General features: G+C 31.0%; 1 protein-coding gene and 1 long non-coding RNA gene across 2 annotated transcripts; one reads left to right on the top strand and one right to left on the bottom strand.

Moving 5' to 3' along the window:
• The first annotated feature begins 1,086 nt into the window (after nt 1–1,086).
• Nucleotides 1,087–2,755, top strand: LOC107365367 (uncharacterized). Its single transcript, XR_016200290.1, has 4 exons — nt 1,087–1,230; nt 1,375–1,435; nt 1,573–2,636; nt 2,741–2,755. It is a non-coding gene; the product is annotated as an uncharacterized LOC107365367 (long non-coding RNA).
• Nucleotides 2,756–5,903: 3,148 nt separating this feature from the next.
• LOC107365320 (cGMP-specific 3',5'-cyclic phosphodiesterase-like) lies at nt 5,904–21,134 on the bottom strand. Its single transcript, XM_015932805.3, has 17 exons — nt 19,918–21,134; nt 15,487–15,851; nt 10,525–10,683; nt 9,625–9,714; nt 9,405–9,551; nt 9,278–9,339; nt 9,126–9,204; nt 8,514–8,591; nt 7,858–7,989; nt 7,618–7,761; nt 7,328–7,474; nt 7,158–7,265; nt 6,982–7,091; nt 6,822–6,909; nt 6,655–6,755; nt 6,279–6,576; nt 5,904–6,188 (listed from the first exon to the last, which is right to left on the bottom strand). Exons 1-17 carry the CDS (start codon nt 20,483–20,485, stop codon nt 6,078–6,080), a joined length of 2,787 nt encoding a protein of 928 aa, XP_015788291.2. The 5' UTR covers nt 20,486–21,134; the 3' UTR covers nt 5,904–6,077.
• Between the last annotated feature and the right edge of the window lie 862 nt (nt 21,135–21,996).

Consider the following 21,996-nt stretch of genomic DNA (forward strand, 5'->3'; position numbering starts at 1 on the left):
ATAGGATTCGAAAATATATCACCAAGTTGGTTTGTAGTCATAACCGACGAAATTATTATATTTTACCCAGAGAATTTATAAGTTTAAATTGTATTACGATCTCACGAGTTTTAGTCGCGAGTCGATTGAATGACTGAAAAATTTTTTGAGACCAAAATTATACAGATCTGTTTTAACTCTATCTGCATATCTATCAACCAACACGAATAAATCCTTCCAATCTCTGAGATATGTAGTGTCCGCCACATGTCAGCCTGTATCTTTTTAACTTTTTTATTTTTGTAGATAACAAGTTCATTTTTAACATACAGATTCTCGAATAATCGGGAAAAAATTAATCGAATTGCTCAATGCGTTTGTCTTTGTTTTCAATAACTAGGTGATGAGCTGTTAGATTGTTTCATATGCATTGCACAAGCAATAATCATCTATCAAAGCAAATAAGTGAATCGTAGAAACGGAAATGGTATCTTTTCGAAGAGTCATTTTACTGGGTGAGCAATTGTAATCGTATATGTTTGATCTCGAAAAACTTCCGAAAGGAACTTCGAATTGTAAAATAGGTATCATTTTTGAATCAGCATAGAAAAGGAATTTTTCGCGACCATGTTAAATACTCAAAACTAAAAATTTTTTAATTTTCAACATGCTGATATGAATATTTTTCATGATTCTTAGCGCAAATTGCTGTGTCATATGCATAATCTTATTCATAGAAAACAATTTGTTTAATTAGAATTGATGCTGGAAATTTTACCATTACCAAATAGAATCGATCAATTCGGGATGTGTTTTCAATTCCAAATTGTCCATGAAACGAGAAATAATGATCATGTTGAGGTCATTATCAAAAAGAACCGCTTTTACGACAAATTCTTAACTATCTTTCCGTTATCATTACCTTCAATGTTGCTTGAGCATAAACACGCAAACTATTAAGCAGGAAAAATTGACACGTTGAGCCTGCTTAAGACCCAGAATAGGAGGCAACGGAGACAAATGAATCAATGGACCAAAAATAAGCAAATAATGTACGTATTATAATTTGCATCTTTCCTTGCTTGTTTGATGACGAAAATCTTTATTAACTTAACCTGACTTCTAGGGTATATAAAGCTTTCTCTTAATAAGTCGACTATCTTTTATCATTCCAGCAAGTTCATCATCGTGTACAACTTCACTATGAAATTCGTTTCTATGTATTTTATCCTAATCCTGTTGGGCATTCTAGTAAGTCTCATATTTTTTGTTAATGAAATATTTTGCGCTAATTGATGATACTAGAAACGATTAGAGCTTTTAAATATATCTAGCTAGTTAACTGCAACTGACATTCATTGAATCATGAATTAATTTTTCTTCTTCACCCTTTAGATTTGCCCATCATTTTCATGTAAAGACAACTATGAATGCAGTGATGATGAAATTTGTTTTGGTAAGTATCAGAAGTTTTATCTTTTTTGAGATGCTTTATTAAATCACAAGATTTTTATGGCGGTTTGTAAATTGACATTTGATTATTTACATATTAAATACACATTACATTTTTTTCTAAATTCCATTCGGTTTTAGTTGCAGTTCCTGGAATGCCTGGCATATGCGAGGAAGAATTCTCCCACTAGAGGATGATTTAATAAGCTAAATCAAAAAAGCCTGGCACTTTTGAGCAAAGAAGTCGTCCATGATTTTTTTCATGTTACCACATGATTTAAAATGATACACAAAATGTATAATATGTCCTCTTAACTTGAACGAATAAAAAAATAGCTTGAATAAATATACAGTGAATCCACACTTATTTTTACAAAAGGAACTACGCCATCTATTTATTAGAAACAAACTTTTTCCCAATAATTGATGATTGTTTTTCTTTCTACAGCTGACCAAGCTAAGTTAATTAGTATTATCGCTTCAAGAATATTCAATTCTTTCAGTTTTTCACAATATTGTTGATTTCATCGATTTTGTCGATAATTTTCCTATTCAGTAGCTTTTTGTAGTGGTGTTTGAAATTCTTAATTATTCCAGCGTCCATGGGCTGTGTCATAGCTGTTGTGTTAGCAGGTAAGAATTGAATTTTAATATTTTTTGTTTCTCCAACTGAATGACCGATTAGATTCGATAAAGTTCGATTATTTGCTTGTTTCCAAAAAACTGCAGCTTCATCAACATTGTATATTTGTCCTTCATTATAAATGTCAGTTATTTCTTTTATTCTGCTCTTCCACTCAGATACTTCATATTGATTGACTGAACATGATTCACCATTGATTAATTTAGTTGTTAATCCTTTCTTCTTGATGAGATTGTAAATCCATGTACGTGAAGCTTTGAAACCAGGAATATTTTCACTTTCAATTTGCTTATCAGCATAAGCTTTGGCCATCGGACCATCAACAGGTATTTGTTTAGAATTACATTTTTTTATGAATTTAATTATTGAATGCTCAATTTCAACGAGTTTACTTTCACTTGTCAACCTCGTTTTAATATCATCTGAAGGTTCACTTGTTCTAGTTAACAGTTCGTTCTCCTTGCTTAGAATATAATTGACCGCTTGTCTAGTTTGTCTTTTAGCGACTGTTGATGGACTTCCTCTTCACACTCTTTAATAATATTCAATTTTTCCGCTAAAGGTAATCTAATTAACTTTTTTCTAACAATCATTTCACCGGTGGAAATAAATTAACTTGATCGTCTGACGAACTTCTGACCATTTTTCTATCTTTCTAATCAATAGATGGCGTAGTTCCTTTTGTAAAAATAAGTGTGGATTCACTGTATATCGATATTCCTTTCTCGTATGTCGATTATTCATCAAGGTATGCATGATTACTAGGGATTGGATTCAAGTGAGAAAAAGGTTTTTGAGATAACAGTTGATTTACCAGAGAAAATTTCGTCAGTGTTGCCACTGGAGATCAACTCTTGAAATTACTTCTCTTACTGTTTTAATGACAAAAGATTAGTTTAAAGTCGTTTCATCACATTTCAAGTTTTATAAGTCAATGTAATAAAAGTTAAAATTACTTGAAATATTGAGCCAAATCTGTTGACAAGATGCAAGATGCAATCATGTTAATCACTGACTTGTACTCTTCAGCTGATAACTCTTGTAAAATGTTATTACCCTGCAAAAGAAAAAAATGAGTCAAAATATATTCAGTATTATAATATAAAATATTCAGTTTCTCCTATTCATCTAGACGTAACGTGTACAACTTTTATTTACTGTGTAAACACAGCAAATAATGCAACTCCGCTCAAAATGAAACCTAAATTGAAGAATCATTGTTTCATCTATAATACATGTACATGTATCATAATGTATTAATGTAAATGTTATAAGGTAACGGACTAGATTTTCCAGTCAATAGTTCGGACTTTTGAAGGCTCACAGCTCAGTAACCGTTCAGCCTATTTTTATCATTTTCACTACGATCGATAAAAATATTAAATTTTGTTTTGCCTACTTTTGGTACCCATAAAATAAAAGGCCGTTTTTTCGGCAAACCGTCAAAGTTGATAAAGTTTCGAATTTTGAGAAAGTCTGATAGAAATTGATTAAAATTCCGAGCAAATTTTTGAACTACAGGCTTAGTTATTGATCAAATCTTGGTTAGCCATAAAGACTTTAAAACAAACCTTTTAAGTGGAAATGTCTACATCATTAAATAAATCGCCTTCAGGTAAAAGATAAGGTATTTGTGGTCAGTGATCGAGTATTTGGAAGCAGACATCGAAAATCGTGTTCAGAGTCGCTTATGAAGTGTGAGAGAAAACGACATGAAGATGAAAAACTTTCGAGGCTTTGAATTTGACATAAATAAATAGTCACATGATACAAGGGATTGAAGTCTTGCAATATATGTGGTGAGAGAAAAGTTTGTTAGGCCAATTACCTTAACAAACAAACTTGAACTCTCGATTCTTGATCCCTTGTTGAATTATGAATTTAAAGATTATGGAAATAGTGATGATGCTTTGTTTAAGTTAAAAGGGATAAATCGTTGACTCGAAAAGCAAGTATAAAAAGTAAAGTTATCTTGTCCTCAATACTTTGAATCTTTTTCCCTGGTTCGGAAACGGAACCTTTAATAGCTATTATACATTATATTATAATTAATTCTATTTGACAATTGTTCACGTTGGTTGAACGGTTTCTTTACCAGTTTTTGCACTATGCTGACTCAAATAATTGTGAGGACAACTGAAAAAATAGATTGATTAGTGGTTGAATAAATTATACAGCATTAAACTTAATATGGAGAGTGATTCCGGCTTTTCGAGAAATTTTATTCAACGAACAATATGAAGATTTAAAAATTTTTCTTGAAATAAATTCAGGTTTTAGGTGAAAACTTATTAATATAATTGATATTTGGATTTTGTGTTGAGGAACAAAACTTTGCAGTTTCACGATTACAAGTAGAGTTACAAACATCTGTGTAATAAAAAAGATACAAAGATCAGACTGTCTATTGATTCATGATTTTTCAATTTCTAGCCTGAGTCATAACTTTGATCTGTGTAAACAATGGATAGATGAATAAATTATCTGATACGAATCATGCAATGTGCAATAATGTGTATAATTCATGCAAACTTACCTTCAAATATAATACAATTTCCGTTTCCGTGAATATTCAATTGATCAGAATAAATAAAATTGGAAGGAATATAAATAAATAAAATCAAGGATGAATCAAAGTCAATCAAAGTGAATCAAAAACAAAGGATAAATAAAATCAGTCGGAAAAATTTAGCTTGCACTTGATTGCTTTGCGGAAATGAATAATCATGTAAATAATTCGTCAAGTGAATAGTGAAAATAAGGCATTCTCATTATCTGGTAGTTTATCTTTTTTCCTCTCAGTTCTAACAAAAGCTCGTATTTTAAATTTGATTTGTGATGCTCTCAATTCAACGAGTTAATCTAAACTTTCCTGTCCATTTCATTTTTGATTGAATCTGATCAACTTTGTATACTACACGAGCCTATTTAGTATTAAGACTTGTAGATTTTCTTTATAAAAAAATTAGCGTCTCATATCTTTCATCCAACTAAAATTTTGATGAAATAAGTCTTTCCGTACTATTGACTGCTTTATTGGTTACTATTGGTTCACTATTTGTTCATGGTAGCAATTTACATCTAGATTAAACATTTTGATTTATCCAAGATATAAACAGTTATCGAAACAAAATCCAACTTTTAACTTCTCTATTTTACTGCCCTCTATTGATCCATAACTAAGCTAATGAATCATTCCACAAGTTACTTGTAGTTTATTGCAATATTACTTGAAATTTTCAGGCGAGTTAGGTGGTGCACTCTACTGGTTGATATACATATCAAGGCTATTAGCTATTTACGCATCTAAATTGCTGGATTGTTTAATAAAGCTTCCACATTTAGATTGAAAGGATAATAGCCCATGTTGAGTCATGAACTTGATATCTTCATGCAAAAGAAGGTGATATTAAATATTAGCATGTAAAATGCATTTTGCGGTTCGTTATGAAGATTAGGTTAGAACTGACTCAAATTTTAGTAGATCACAGTAAACACCTCCGGTATTAAAGTTCTAATTCTTTATATTACAAATATTGGTACGCTTCTGAAAATTTCCGAAATATCGCAAAAAAAATTTTGACCTCACTTTCTAAACAGGTGTTTTCTCTTTTATAATGATTTTTGCAAAAATTAAGAAAAGTAGAGGTCTTTAAGGTCAAAATAAGGTACAATGATAGAGCAGTTGGAGATTGCAAATTGCGTTCAGAGTAGCTTGTGAAGTGTAAGTAAAAACCTGTTTGGAAATATTGACGAATTTTCTTTCCTTTCCAAAGCAGTTAAAAGACTGGATATTTGTGAATATCCAATGTAAATAAAATTCATTAAATTCAAAGATTCAACAGTTTATTGGATAAATTAATATTATCATTCTGGAGAAAAAAGTGTATAACAAAGACATTAACATTATCTGGTGCAATAAAAATCTATCATTTTCTGAGACAAGAATATCTTTTTGGTCATCTCAATGGAAACTGGTGCCATTTGAAACAATGACAATTTGTCAAGTTTCCTCATCCAAATCATTAGACGATTGAATATCCATCCATTTTGAACGATTATCTAAACATCCTTTATAAAGTGGTTCCAGGGAGGGCCAAAAGTCGCTCAAAAGCTGAGCAAAAAGGTCGGATTTAGATGAAAAGAAAAGAACATGAAATCAGTTATAATCTGTTGAAAATTATTGGAATTTAAATTAGCAAACCTGATAAATAGGAAGACAAATTGTATCGATGAATGTTACTTGCATAACTGGAAACTCATGTTGTCTATCCCTGTCCATCATCGGTACAGGTTGTGAGTTGAGTTGAGTCTTTTCCAAGTCGCCTTGTTGAAAAAATTCATCAGCAACGAGTTGAGCTATTCGCTTTTGTATTGACCAAGGTTTGCATATAGCTGATACATCACATGCCGTCATAAGCATACCTGCAAGTATCATTTTATTGCTTCCAGTCCAGTCAGTGTTGCCACTGGAAATCAACTCTTGAAATTTACTTCTCTTACTGTTTTAATGACAAAAGATTAGTTTAAAGTCGTCACATTTCAAGTTTTATAAGTCAATGTAACAAAGTTAATCTTACTTGAAATATTGAGCCAAATCTGTTGACAAGATGCAAGATTCAATCATGTTTATCACTGACTTGTACTCTTCAGGTGACAACTCTTGTAAAATGTTATTACCCTTCAAAAAAGAGAGAAAATGAGTCAAAATTTTTCTTCCGTCAACAGTAACCTTCAATCTTCTTACCTCACTATTAAGTATCATTATACACTGATCAAAGTGATGATGCTCCATCGTTGATGTGCTGTATAAAGTTGCCAATGGAGAGTCAATTCTAGGTAATGATTAAGAATGTAATTTAAATTAGTTTATTAGAGTTAACAAGTAAAAAGATGAAAATGTTTACTTTGATTGAAATGAGTTGTTGGTTCCTCGATGATCTAAGTCATGGCATAAACAGGCAACAATCAGTGCTAAACTATCAAGTTCACTCATGATCTTGGTCATTCCTCCAATCTGCATATAAAGCAGCAAACAATCGTAAGCAACTTTGTTGAATTGAAAAAGGTAAATAATTCTTACCGTTAAAATGGCAAACATGGTTTGTGTCACATTGAATGAATGCCTCCAATTGTGGTAAATAACTGGACGGTAATTTTTCTTAACACTCAACAGCCAACGACAAAGTACCTAAAATTGGCAGATTAATCGAGGTTAAAATGGACGCAAGAAGATCTCATTGAAAGGTTTACCTTGTATGGAATGTGAAAACGATTAATCAAAGTGAGTTCCATGAATATTCTAAGTGTTGCCAGGCAAGTGTCCATTTCAGATAAATTAAAATCATTAAAATCAAAGCTCATTAATCCATAATATTCAACACTTTCAACTTTCATGTCCTGATGATTTAAGACATCATGAGAGAAGGGAAAACGAAAATTTGATTCAATTTAAGAAATTGGACAACAAAGGGTGCAGTTGTATCAAATGAAAAATAACAGTTACGAGAATGAAAAGAGATGTAAAGGCCACTTTGACTTACAATCAAATTGGCCGCTTCTTCAATTGTCGATGATGCATGGTAGGATAGCACTTCAAGAGCAACTTTTTGTTTGGCCATCAATTTGACTGCCTTTTCATACATTTGAGTCTTGTGAATTCCCAGGCCACAAAATATCGAGAAAGCCTGATAGAAATTGATTAAAATTCCGAGCAAGTTGTTCGGATTAGAGGATTAGTTATTGATTAAATCTTGTTTAGCCATAAAGGCTTTGTAACAAACCTCTAAAGTGGAAATGTCTACATCACTAAATAAATCGCCGTTGGTTTTGTTAATCATTTGGGCGACTCCAATCACGATTCCATTGCAGTTTAATATTGGAATTGATAGTATTGATTTGGCTCCTCTAAATTGCTGCTCGACAAATGGAATGGAAAAAACAAAAAATTGTTAGAAAATTAATCTTGGGATTGACGAAAAATTAGTTTCATTTGTCATAAAAGATTATCATTTTCTCCATATTTTTCATCAATATGAGACAAATGTTCTTTAAAATGAATAAGCAAAAGCTTGGACGCAGCTTGGAAGCAAAACATTTACAACGCTGAGCTTGATCAACAACCCTGACCGTTGAAGGAATTTATTCGGTATTGAACGGTCATGCGGCTCTTGCCCCAATTTTGCTATACAAAGCTGCGCTTTTATTGACGAATGAGCTTAAGAATCGATTTACTGAGAAATAAGCATTTGGAAGTGAAATCCATTGACTAAAACTTCACAATGTATCGCATTATTGGACCTCCAAATGCAATCCAAGTCAAAGAATCTCAATTTTTATTCTTCCTTCATTTTTTGCCTCTTCATATTTTATTACAAAGTTTAATTTCATGGAGAGAGTTCACTAGTTTGTTTCATATCCTTGAGGTATAAATACATACCTGGGTGATGAAAGCACCATCCAATGAATCAATTTCCATGTAATCATCACAGTTTTTGATGCAATTACGATTTGAAGTCTAAAATGTAAATAAGATTTCATTATTTTAACTGTTATTTGAAAGCTATTCACTCAATAGACTGGCACAAAAATTTGCACAATTCAGAATAAAAATATAAAAAATGAGAGCAGAAAAAATTGAAACAGAAATCAATTGAATAACAAAATATGACTTTTCCGATTCCTTTACTTTAGTTTGCTTCCTTTTCCACTCTCTATTATCAACATTATCTGAATCTTTGCGACTGAATGGAAATAATGGAAATTGAAAATTCCAGTCAAACTCGAATATCAATATTCTCTTTTTACTTGATTTATATTATAAATATCAAAATGAAATGCTAAACATTACAACAAGAATAGAGACACAATTATCTGTTGAACCTTAACATTTCCTGACGAAATCAATGAATAAGTAAACATTTGGATACCTTTACTGATTGAAATATCTTTTGAAAAATATTTGATATCCAGATGGATATTTTTCTTCATGGAATTCGTAACAAAGAGACAAAGTAAATGAGAACAAAAAGTGCTCAAAATTTCGACTTACCTGTCCAGAAAGTAAAACATTGTGTGCAAGTTTTCCGTAAATGTCATGACTACGAAATGAATTGTTGGTTTCATTGTACCTTTCAATGGAAAAGAAGAAAGAAAAATGTTTAATGAAAAAATCAAATTCTGATTAAAGGGTAATTTAATTACATTAACTTGGTTGCATTTTCATCTCCAGATTGCGATTCAAATATTGAACTAAAATTTTGATTCTGTTGGAAGAAACAAAATGATTGAATAGATTAATGAGATTGAAAGGTTAAAAACGATTTCTTACCTTTTCATCTTGAGAGTCTATGTCGATCAGGTAAACTCTCGACCTTTCACATGGAAGTAAACCTTGAGCTTGGATCATTATTTTATTTATCAAAGTTTCAAGACTTGAGTTTTCCTCAAAAATAGATCGAGCTAAACTTAACAGCAACTGTAACAAAATATAAGGAAAACAAATGTGATGCTCGGATGATTTTATTGATGAATTCAACCCAATTCCTTACCTGATTACGTTTGTACTCCTGAACTGACAGTTCAAACAATTGAGCATTTTGAATTCCAATGCCACAAAAGGTTAAATATTTTTTAAAATCCTGCAATGAAATAGAAAAATAATCAAAATTCAGTTTACTTTTCAGCAGCAATAACAAACAGATTTTCAGATTATTTTGGTAAAGACTTGAAGCAGAGCAACAATGAGTACAATTTTCAGCTTTTACGTTTTTCTGTTCGATTTTTATGTTGTAAAATAGTTCTAAATGGTTATAAGCAATAAGTTCAACGGTTTAATCAAATTAAGTGCTTTTCACTTTGACATACTGAGTATTACTGTAATATCATGAACTTTTATGCTTAATAAGAAAATCTAATTTGCGGACATCTTTTGCTTAGAAGAACTTTGCAAGTTTCTTTAATAAATTTCGGACTCTATGGAAATTCTAGAAAACATGAAACTTGAATTAGCCCTATCGATATCAATTCGCAATGTTGCCAGTTTTGAAATCGAGAGGTGATCGTTTTAAACGCTAATGGTTAACCTTACAAACAAGTTTTACGATGTAACAATACAAAAAAACGCAAAAGAAATTTTGATTGAAAATTCGTAACAAAGAGTTGAGCTTGGAGAATAACTCGGTACAGCTAGATCAAAGTTACTATTTTGTTTGGACTTTTATAACAAGATTTTCTTGAGCTGGTTTTACTTTTGCATTAACCATTGAGCTGGAACTTTTAGCTAAATTTTTGCCTGTTAAAGAGTAGACTTTCATTTATTGAAATGATATTCTTGCCATGCAAAAAGGAAGGAAAGTGGCAACGATTTCTCATCTCGAAGTTTGTCCAAACATCTTTATTTGACTTTAAAAGCTAAACAATGAAATGTCACCATTGACTAATCACATTACCTCAACGTCCTGTTGACTGAAACCTGATCCATCGGGCAACTTATTGATACATTGTGCGACTCCAATTACATCTCCACGTCCATTGAGAATGGGCAAACAAAGGATTGATTTGGTTCGATAGCCAGTAACAGAGTCAACCTCTTTATTGAATCGATGATCCTGGATATTGAGGAAAGGTTTTCATTTTCACAAGTTGACAATTGTTTGAATCATCTTTTTTTGAGCAAAAAAGCAACGAAATAACAACATTGCAAAAAAGTGAACAAATTTTTTGTTCTGAAAAAAGATTTTCTTCAACAAAATTCACATGAAATCTACAAAAAATATTGAACTCTTTCATCCCATTTTGTTTGTTCCATTTCTCTTTTTGCATCATGATTCATGAACACAAAGAACAGTTGAATAATTTTTTACTTTTTTCCTTCTCATTCATGTTATGTTGATATAACTTCCTTCTCAATTCTTTCATGGTACAAATGAAAATACAATTTTTCCCTCTACAATTGATGTGATATTGGCAGAAACAAATTCTGAATTCTGATCAGATTAGAAAAGAGAAAAAATATTTTCTCTCTTGTAGTTTTTCCCTGCAAAATTGTATACTTCATTCTCATCAAAGTTTTGCTCATTTAACATTCATTTCACGTCAATCGATAAACAAAAATGGAACAACAAAGTGAAACATTTTTACCAACTTGAATTTGATACCTCAAGACTAGAAAAGTAAATGTTTTAATAGCTCAATTTCGCCAAGCAAAATGCAAACAAAAACTCTAAATAAATTCAAGTCAATACATTTCAAGACACCACAAAATGAACTAGAAATGTAAAAGGATCTTGCATAAGATGGCTTAGATGAGCCCTTACAATGAAAGTTACCTAACGATTTGATTCTGGAAATTCTGTGATAAATGGGAAGAAATCAGAGAAAAACATTTCTCATGTAATTTTACCTCAATTTCTATTGCAATTTTAAATCTGATCGGACCATTTTAATGAACTGAAAATGGCTGAAACATTACACCAAAAAACAAAAAAAACAAATGTTATTCCTAACTTAATAAGCATACTTCATATTTTTCATAGTCGAAGCACTTCAAGCAATTCAAGCCAAGAGAATGATATTGATCACCTAGAACCTTAGAGGCTGTAGCTCATTTACTTATCTTTTAGGGTCGAATTAAGGTCAAGTTCTGTAGAACATAAGAGAAATGACGAAAGTGCAAGTGAAAAAATGTAAAGCCCAGTTGGGATATAACTGAACATAACGTCACGAAGAATATAATGAATAGATTAACACACTCAACGACTACTCAAAGGACCTTTTAACGCAGTTGACAATAAATGTTTCAGAAGAATATTTTTTCTATTTTTCATTCAAATAAAATTCTTCATAAACTGAACTCTACACAAAATTTTCCTTGGAAAATTGAAATTCTCTGAGACTCTGAAATTTAACATCGAACAGACCAAATCTACAGAGCCTGATCATTGCACCAACTCGATTGACAATGAATTTTAACCTGTAGAGCTTTTTGGCTTGCATTATTGCAGAAACTCATTGATCAAAGTCAATTTTGGAAAGCATTAGGTAATGAGTTGAATCCATGAAAAATGTAAATCTTTTGTTATTTTCAGCCTTTCGTTTCTTCTCAAGTTGATTGAAAGTAGCAAATGTAATCTACTTAAGATTCTGGTAAATTTGATGATATTGAAACAATCAGATTAACATGAGACTCTGCCTGATGGTGACGAGAGTAAAAGTTAATTAAAATTGATTCTTTATTTTCTTCCTCCGCCATGTTTACTCAACCGTTTCAACCAAAATGTACAACAAAATCGTGTAATAAAATTTTGTCCCATGAGGTTAATAAATGGTAATCATGAAAATTGAAAAAGATTTTCATGTTGTTCTTTTCTCGGTGAAACTTGTTTCCTTCAACCTTCAATTTTTTGAGCAATCGAAATTGAAAAAAGAAAGAAAAACATTTGAATACAAGTCGAGATCGAAAAATGTAACTTTTCGGATAAACTTTCCTTCCAATTCATCCTTGTCAACCTTTTTTACTTTAGTTTTTATTGCTACAGATTAATTTTATTCACTTAGACAGACTCGATCGTGATAAAAATCCAATCTTTGTCATGAAATGTTCCATGTTGAATTTGATTCTTTTATGCTTTGGATACAAGATTATTACAAGCTTTACAACATTATTTGTGCATAAAATGACTTGAATGTCAAATTGAAAACCAACAAACTAAAGGAACAAAACCCATCAAAAGTTTTCTCATTAATCAAAACTGTGTTATAATCGAAACTAATTGACTTGAACTTGAAGCAACGAAAAAAGAAAAGAAAATTTTTCTTGAATTTCATCAGCTTTAATCAAACTTCCAATGAGTTACTAACGGACAAGTTGAAAATGAAAAATTAGCAAAATGATGAGCTTGGAATATTTCTGTTCAACAAAAGAACTTTCCAAATCTTTTCCATTCTGATAACAAAAAAGGTAATTTGATTAATTGTTTTCAATTTTACAGAATCTTGTTCATGCAAATACTTCTACAGATTAGCATTATAAGTTGATTTCCATCGTTTTGCTAGTTCAAGTTGGAGAAAAGTTCTTTGATGAATTTCGATACTTCAGAAAATCACTGATTTGATTTTAATGAACATTGAAATGACAGTTTTGTTCATTTAATTTAACCAATGTTGAATAATTATGAATGATTGCATGGAAAGGTTTTACGATCGCTCAATTGGTTGCATGACAAATTCATGTAAACATTGATTAAACTCGACCAAATGTTTATTGGTTTAGTGAAGTAAACTTCATTGTCCAACTGAACACTTGCATGCACCTGATGTGATTGCTGTTGAGTGTAAAAACATAAACTCATTAATTGATTGAAGTCAAAATTTTTGACGTAAATTGAAATTCATTCTTCTTTTTATCACATCATTACTTTCAATATCATTACTCTTTTCAGTTCCATTAAAACTCTCTGATGAATATAATTATTAAGTTTGACGTTGATAATGAAATGAGAAATGAGTTTTCAGAAAATCAATTTGATTGGATAAATTCCTCGACAAAAAGATTTATCGAGTAAAATTAATGAGCATTTAGATTCTGTAAATGTAATGATTCTGGAAGAAAAGATGATCATCATGATTGTGGTTGAACGAAACAAAAAGAAAAGGAAAAGAAAAAATTGGATAAGAATTTTGTTCAACAAAATAAGGTTGAATATGACATTTTGCTTTACTTCAAACTTTCATTTCCAAGCTTCTTTTGTGTGTCTCACCAATTCCTTGTTAACTAATGAAAATGTCACTAATATTGATTCGATAATAATAATGTTCAACAGAATTTAAGAGAACATTTCAGTTGTCCAGAACAAAGGATAATCAAAGAGTTTCAAAAGAATGAAAAGGGTAATTGGAAAGACAAAGGAAAAGTTCTAATAATGAGCAGATAATTTCAATTCTGCAGGCTTGGAATCCAACGAACCCAGAAAAAAAAAGTTGGAAGTTGAACTGGAAATGAACAGTAAATTATGCAAGCCTTTGACTAGAGACAATCAAAGCTGCAATTTACTCGTTTCCTCCCAATGATTTTAAATGGACTTTGGCAAAATGTTGATGAAAAAAGACAAATAATTTTCACTCCCAGTTAAGGAATAGTTTTGCAGGAAAAATTTTGTAGCAATCAAATTGATTGAAATTGTCTTTTATTTTCATTGTCAGAAGGAAAAGACTATAGTTTTGTTCAACGACAAGGGAATGCTACTCTTATAATAATGTTAATGTAAATACTGGGAGTGAAGAGAAAAAGATAAATAGTCAAAGTCAAATAGTTTTACGCATTTCTTTAAACAATTTTGTAGAATTACATTTTCTCTTCGTTTTCATGGTTCTTTGAATCTAACAAAAAGACTAAATTTCATTTCAACATCCACAGTAAATGTGTAAATGTAATAACTTTTCACTCCCAGTCTTGATGGTTTCATCAATAAAAATAACCAACAAAATTATTCTTTGCCTGGAATCTACATTAATTTACATCATTTAATGTATCTTGTCTTTGAATGCTATCTTGTGTATCTTTATTGCCACAATTAAAGCTTAATAATTGGCTAATAAAAGGGTCGTTAGCGATACGTAACAAAAATTTCGTTGCAATTTTTTTTCGTTAAAAATGGAATTCTCAGTTTTCTCATTTTTCATCGAAGTTTCAAATAGAAACAATTTAAACTAGTTTGATAGATAAATCAAGAGACAAAATTGCCTGAGGAAAATGTTAAACTAAAATAGATAGCAAGGTTCGAGGCTAAAGCATAAAGACAAAAAGTCAATCGAGTTGCATCCTTATTACGTCAAATTTATCATTCCCTGTTTGGATAATGTTTTCATTTCAGAGTGAAATCAACTTTATCATGCTTGTATTTGCAAGTTGTTTTTGTCCTTTTTTCTCATTAGCTTTTTCCTGGTGAGACAAAATATAGCTGACAATATTATTACAAATTTGACTGGGAGTGAATAATAATTATAATTGCTGGGATGAATTTCATGTTTAATGAAACAAAATGTTATGAGATATTGACGTGGAATTTATTAATAACAATAAAATGTTAAAGGTTAAAGGTCGAGTTTATTTATTATCATAAGAGTTGAATTAGTGAATAATGTAATGAATATTGTCTGCGCATTCTGAATGAGCCATTATCAATTAACTCTGTTTTATTAGATGAAACTCTTTATATGAAATATCAACGTAATTAAACTGCATTCTATCTCTGCAATCAATATCAGTTATTACATTATGCTTTTCTTCATTCACAGAATTTAATATAAATGAATATCTTCCCAAGAACTCGATGAAGCTATCGGCGAGTTTTATCGAAGAAAATAGTTTTAGCTTGAAATTTCGTTGCGATTTCGTTTCTTGACTCGCTTACCTCATATGCGTTTTTAAGGTTGATAAAGGTCTTGTGTTGAGCCACATAACCTGCGATTCCGAGACCAAAAGGAATGGGTGATATCTTTGAATACTGTTCGGCTGCTTGAAGAGCATCTTCTAGTATTGAACTTGGAGTTACATCGAAAAGTTTTGGCACAAGATAACGTTTCTCGCGGCTTCCTCGGGCCAAGAATAGACTGCCTCGATCAGAATTGATGAGAATGCAAACATTGACTAAAATTTTGTGGCAAAGTGTATTGATGTCCAATTCATTTGAAATGTCACGAATCAATTCCATTAATAAATCTTCTTCCGATAAATTTCTCAGCTGTTCACGTAATTCATTGCGAGATAATTGATCAGCTAGAAGAAGGAAAGAAAGAAAAGTGAAAATGAGCAAAAAAGTCAACATTAATTTACGGTTAACTCGATAACCAAAGAGTAGAGAAGAAAAAGTTTAATGATAAATTGAATTCTCATCAGAATAAAGTTTCCATCCTTCAAACAATGCATTCAACAAGATGAATAAAAGAAGATAAATTTCATTATCAATGGAAAAATTGATTCTCCTTGAAATGCATAGAAAAGGCGAAAAAATAAAATATTCAAAGTTGAACAAAAAAAGTACTGAAAACTGAGATTATAATCTCATGAAACTGATTAGCATTTCAAGTGATTTCAACATTTTTTCTTCTTCTCATGAAATGAAATTTAATGTACAGTCGAGTGGTGTATGAAGAAAGGGAAGGAAAATATGAGAATGACAAAAATGATTGCCAACAAAGAAAAGCACGAATAATGATAATAATGAGAATATAACTGGGAGTGTAAATAACATAATGGAAGCCAAGTGAAGATATAAATGATAAGAATGGCGGAATGATGATAATAAGGAAAGATAAAGTCATGAAGAGCTGTTCAGAATAGGATGAGACAGAATTTCTGGAGAAAACCATTTCCACTCCCAGTGGGAATTGTTTCAGTTTTAATGTAACTTGCATTTTGCTTCATCTTCATTCCTTGTTCAACAATCTGTCCGAAACTCATGTTACCCTCATAAAAGTAAGCTATAAATGTACCTCCATTTGGTAACCTCGAGAGACTTTTTCTTGGTTCCTATTATCATGGAATTTTGTTATCAAAATTTGTTGTCAGACTAACCAGTAAACCAGAATCGATTGCAAATCTTTTCGTTTCCTTCTTTTTTCTGGTAACTCAACATGAGGTGATAATGGTTGAACATCAGTGAAATTGATTGAACAATTTTACAAAAGTTGATAAAAACTATCAAAAGTTAGACTTTAATGGAATGTAATAATGTTTGTTTTCTTTCTCCTTTCATCTTTTCATGGTAATTTGTGGTGTCCTTTTTTATTTAAATCATCATTTCTATTTAATCGCATGATTAACTGAATGCTAACTCTATTGTTTATCAATTAGTTGGTTTGCATAATTCACTCTCATTATCATGCTAATATTGAATTTTGCTTTTTTGTGCTAATTCTAATGCTCCACAGGATAGCGTTTTAAAAAGATGTAAAACCAGGAAATGGAAGAGACAAATTCATGAACAAAATAATTGAATGTTATGCAAAATGAAATATCGGTCTTTGCATATTTATGATTATTTTCAACAAAAATATTCAAAAGAAAATATAATCAGATTTCATTGTTCTACGACTTTTTAGACTTGCGATTCGGCTGAATTCAACTTTACGAATCAGACTTTGGAGTCCAATTTCATGGAACAGTCTCAAGCCTAATGAAAAGCTCATCTACCTTGCTCGATCAGTCAGTGTGCATATAATGGGCCTGTGCTGATTTGAGAGCACAACTATGCTAGAGAAGGTTGACGTTTCAACTTTGAACTCAATTTCTCGAAAATTGTCGACCAGAGAAATTTATTAACTGAACAAATGATCTCATTTTTTATGCCCCTACGAACTCATAAAGTTTGAGCTCTTAAAAATAGAAACTTTTGCCATGCATTCCTACGAAAAGCTTTTTCTCATTGCAAAATAAATCTTTTCGATTCGACAAGATTTAAAGATTTTTTTGCTTTTCTCATTCGAATGATCGTTTCTTCATTAATTTGTGTCTTTCTAATGTGGATTGATTGTAGTCTACTCAGTAAATAGAGCTTAACGATCAGTCATGATCGGTGACCCCGCTTGTTGAATAGCAAAGGAAATCCTCTAAGAATTTGAGAAACATTGCAAGATAATTGATGAATTTATTCTTGACTTATTTAAACAAATCAATAACTCTAAAAGTTATGCACAAAATTAAAACAATGAAAGTCGTTCATTGAGTTTTTTTGAAATTTGACAAGTGACGGACAAATCAGTCAGTTAAATAAGCCAAAGATTTTTGAAATTGATTTACTTTTTCTTTGTCCTTTCATTACTTTTTGCAATTCCAATGAGAGACACAAATGTGAGTGAAATTAGCAATACTTTTTTAATTGCCCAAGCGAATTGTTAACGTTGCTAAACTATTATAATATGCTAATGTAATTAAACGTTGAAATCAAACCTCATTTCGAAGTCTATTTTTACAATTTAGCTCAAAGCCTCCCATACATTAACCGGGCTCTTGATGAGCAAGATTATCTAATTAAAAGATACAAAAACCTAGTTAAGCTGATTTCCACATGAATTAGCTCATTAACCTTATCCTTTGCACACCATGAATAGTTACATTCAGATTCAACCCTTCATTTGCCTCGATCTTTTAACGTTCAATGTTTTCTTTTAATCATTGAACAAACCTTCAATTTTTCCTTCTCTCAATGTGCAACATTTTCACCCAAAAATATGGCAAATCCCAAAGAGTAATATATCAGTTTGCACAGTTTTGTGTTCATGGTTAAGTCAAGATGAAACATTTCACTTCGAAACTGAAACTCAATACATTTTGTTCAGACTTTTATCCACAAAAGTTAATTACTTTATCAAGTTTAATCCATTTACCAAAGTCAATTTAGATTGAAGCCTTGGAAACAAAGAACTTTATAAGAAAGGAAAAGCATCAAAAATTTTTTCTCTATTTTCGTTGTTCGTTGCTAACGATTCATTGATTGCAGACAATGAATCAACCATTTAAATGATTGTTTAATTGTTATGCCTTTGAAGCATTGCAAGATGAAGCAAAATTTTGGTAAATAAAGTTGCTCAGGAAATTGAAAAACAAAAGGTTCAATGGAAAAAGGAAAGAATGAAAAAGTTGATTTACAGTTAATTTGGTAAAGAAAAGAGTGAAAAGAGGAAAAAATTGAAATGCAAATGAATGGCAAATTAAATCAATTGAAATACAAAATAACAAATTAGCAAATGTCTCATTAAACGGAACAGAAAAGTTGAAATGGTTTCAATTGAATGAGTGAATATCAATCAATCAAAGAGAAAAGATAATCAGTTGAAACTGACACTTGATAAACTCGAATATTGCAGTTTAATCTTTCACCAGTTTAGTTGATTACAAGTAGACTGATGATGATTATGATGATGTTGATGGTGAGAGTGATGGAGATAAACCAGAATTTTGGAAAATGTTTACAGAGCAAAAGCTTTCTCTTTTTACACTTTTCCATTGCTTCCAAAGAGCGAAACACAAAAAAGACTATTCAGTTGTATCATCAACACTGGAAATTATTATTGTTATCATTATTCTGGTTGACAGATGATAACCTTGAGTAATGATTTGTGAAATGAAATAACGTTTTTATACAAGTTGAATGTCTTAATCTTCAATGGTTGGAGTGATGAAGAGGGAAAAGAAAGAAAAGAGTTGAACATTGAAATGAACAGTAAAATGGAGAAGAAAAAAGTTCTTTCGATTTTCATCTTTAGCCTTTTTGTTTTGTTATTCAACTTTCAACTGATTATGTGATGTTCAGTTATATCAATGATAATCTTGCAAAGATGAAGTAAAAGGAAAATCAGGGGAAAAACTATTTACTTGACTAATCACAATGTTTTTGGTTTCTTATCTTTTCCTTTCTGTCTAATCTTTCTTTCGCCGATTTTTCCTTCCACAAGAACAGTCAACATCATGCATGATGATGGTGATGAAGATGATGATGATGATGATGAAATGGTGATACTAAAAATAAAAAATAATCACTGAAAGCTTAAAAACATCTCTGAAGGTTTTCACATGTTTGGTGAGCTTATGTTTTGTTTTTCACTTTTTTTCGCCATTTTATCATTTCTTCTTTTGCGATTGAAAATTGAAATTAATTTTATTTTTAGCTTTGATTGAAACCAAAATTCATCATTTCTAATTGATTGGCTATCGTTTAAAGTTAATCAATCATGTAATTGATTGATTCCATTGTTGTTGGTTTCAAGTCTTGAAGAAAATCATTTTTTTCTTCTTTTCTTTCATTTCATTGATTTACTGTTTTACAGTCAATAACTTTACTTACCTTCACTTATATTTAGACTGGGTCGATGGGATTTTCGGGTTCCTTCAAGAATGTCTTGAAACAATTCTGATGTAACTGAGTTGCGTCCATGTTTACTCATTTCAATGTAAGATTCAGCAAGTAAACTATCATCTTCATCTTTAACCGGCAACTTGGTAACATTTTCATCTCCACTAATTGAAGAGATTTCCTCATTTTCACCTTTTCCTTGAAACAAACTTTCATGTAATTGCTGCTTTTGTAATTTAGATAATGATGATGATGATGATGGGGAAGATGGTAAAGATGCTTGATGTGATTCAGTTTTCATTGAGTTTGTTGATGAACAAGGTAAACATGACAATGAGTCTTGTTTCTCATGGTAAACCTTTTCTTTAACTTTAGTCTTTTCCTGTTCAATTTGGTCAGACTTTGTTGTCATCTGTTTCAATGATTCAATCCAAGGTCCAATTTGATCCAGGTTAACATTATTTGCTAGCCAACATTTGATGTAATCAGGATTATCCGTAAGATAATTATCAACAATCTTTTTCAACTGTTGTTCATCACAATCCAATGATTTCTCCATCTTGATCTCATTAGTGTCGTCCACTTTATTGCAATGGTTAATGGTTTCAATAAATATTAATCACAATTTAAATCACAATTGGAATCACAAAATTTTAATAACTTTTGCTTGGTTGACTTTGCTTCAAGTTTGCATAAATTTCATCAAGTCTTCAGCTTCGACTTTAACTTCACCATTGATCAGGCCTTTGACGAACCCAATTTTGATGCAGAAGGTCGAACCCTTTAGGTTACAATTTTGTCTCTTGTTGAGGGTAAACCATGACTTGTAATGTGACAACAATTTTTTTGTCTTCTTTTTCTTTCTTTCTTTTTATCTTCTTCTGCTTCTTCTTCTTCTTCTTTAGCTGCTTTCATGGCATTCAAAAAGTCATCTTAAAGGATTTTAGTTTTCTAAATTAGCTCATGTAAAAATTCATGGTTATTCAATGGAAATTGAAAGTTTAAAAAGGGAAGACTTGATGATGACGATTATTATTTGGTAAAAGGTATTGATAAGAAGGGAAAAATCGGAAAAAATAGATATTTTTCTTCACTGTTTAGTTTTCTTTTTTTTGTTGTTGATCCTTCACTGAATGAGTCTGAGACTTTCTCAGCTCAACTTTATCTCAACTGAAAAGAGAAACCTTTCTTGTATGAGAAAAAAAGGCAACTTGAACTCAACTGAATTGAATACAATTACAAGGAGACTTCAAGATGAGGCTGCGTGCATTTATCTTCATCTGTAATGTATACTTGACTCTCACTTTCTGTCTATCTTTTACTGACTCTTTCGTTCTTTACTGTCTAATCTTATCTTCTGGTTGTCACTCTGCTTCTGTCTGACTAAAGTCTTTTCATTTTTCATGCCTTCATAAGTCCCATTTGATGATAACCCACTATTATAATGAACACTTTATCACTACCTTTCTTTCCCTTGAATTCAATATCATAATAACCTGGGAATGTACTGCATAATAGTGATAACAATAATGACAATCTATTGACAATAAATTGAAAGAATCCAAGGATCATATTTTGGCAAGATTTAGACAGAAAAGATAGTGAAGAAAGAAAAAGAAGCTCAAAATTGTCAGTTTCAATGTAACAGTGGAATAACTGGAATTTTGGTCAACAAAAATTTGGAATTGGAATCAACTGCAATTTTCGCATTTCCATGAAAATACATAAAAATGATTTAACATTTTATTCACAGATTTATCTTCAATTTAAAGGTGAAATTTTGTCTTTGTAAACGAAAAAAGGATAAAATTCTTAGGCGTAAATCAACAATAATTCAATTTTTGAAGCTTGAAATTCTTAGTGTTGTTGATCCTTTCAGGGTTTGGATTTAAATCTTGACAATCATGGGCTCAACTATTCAACAGGCTTAGTAGAAAGGACAATCGATGAAACAATTTCTTCAGAAAACTTCACCTTTTCCTAAATTCAACGGAATAAATCTGAAGACATTTTGCTAAAGGAAAGTGAATGCAACGATTTACAACATTGAACCAGTTATTGCTTTAAATT

Source organism: Tetranychus urticae, chromosome 3 (genome assembly GCF_039701765.1).
Source record: "Tetranychus urticae isolate SD_2017Ah chromosome 3, NJAU_TeUrti_SD_1.0, whole genome shotgun sequence".
Lineage (NCBI taxonomy): Eukaryota > Metazoa > Arthropoda > Arachnida > Trombidiformes > Tetranychidae > Tetranychus > Tetranychus urticae.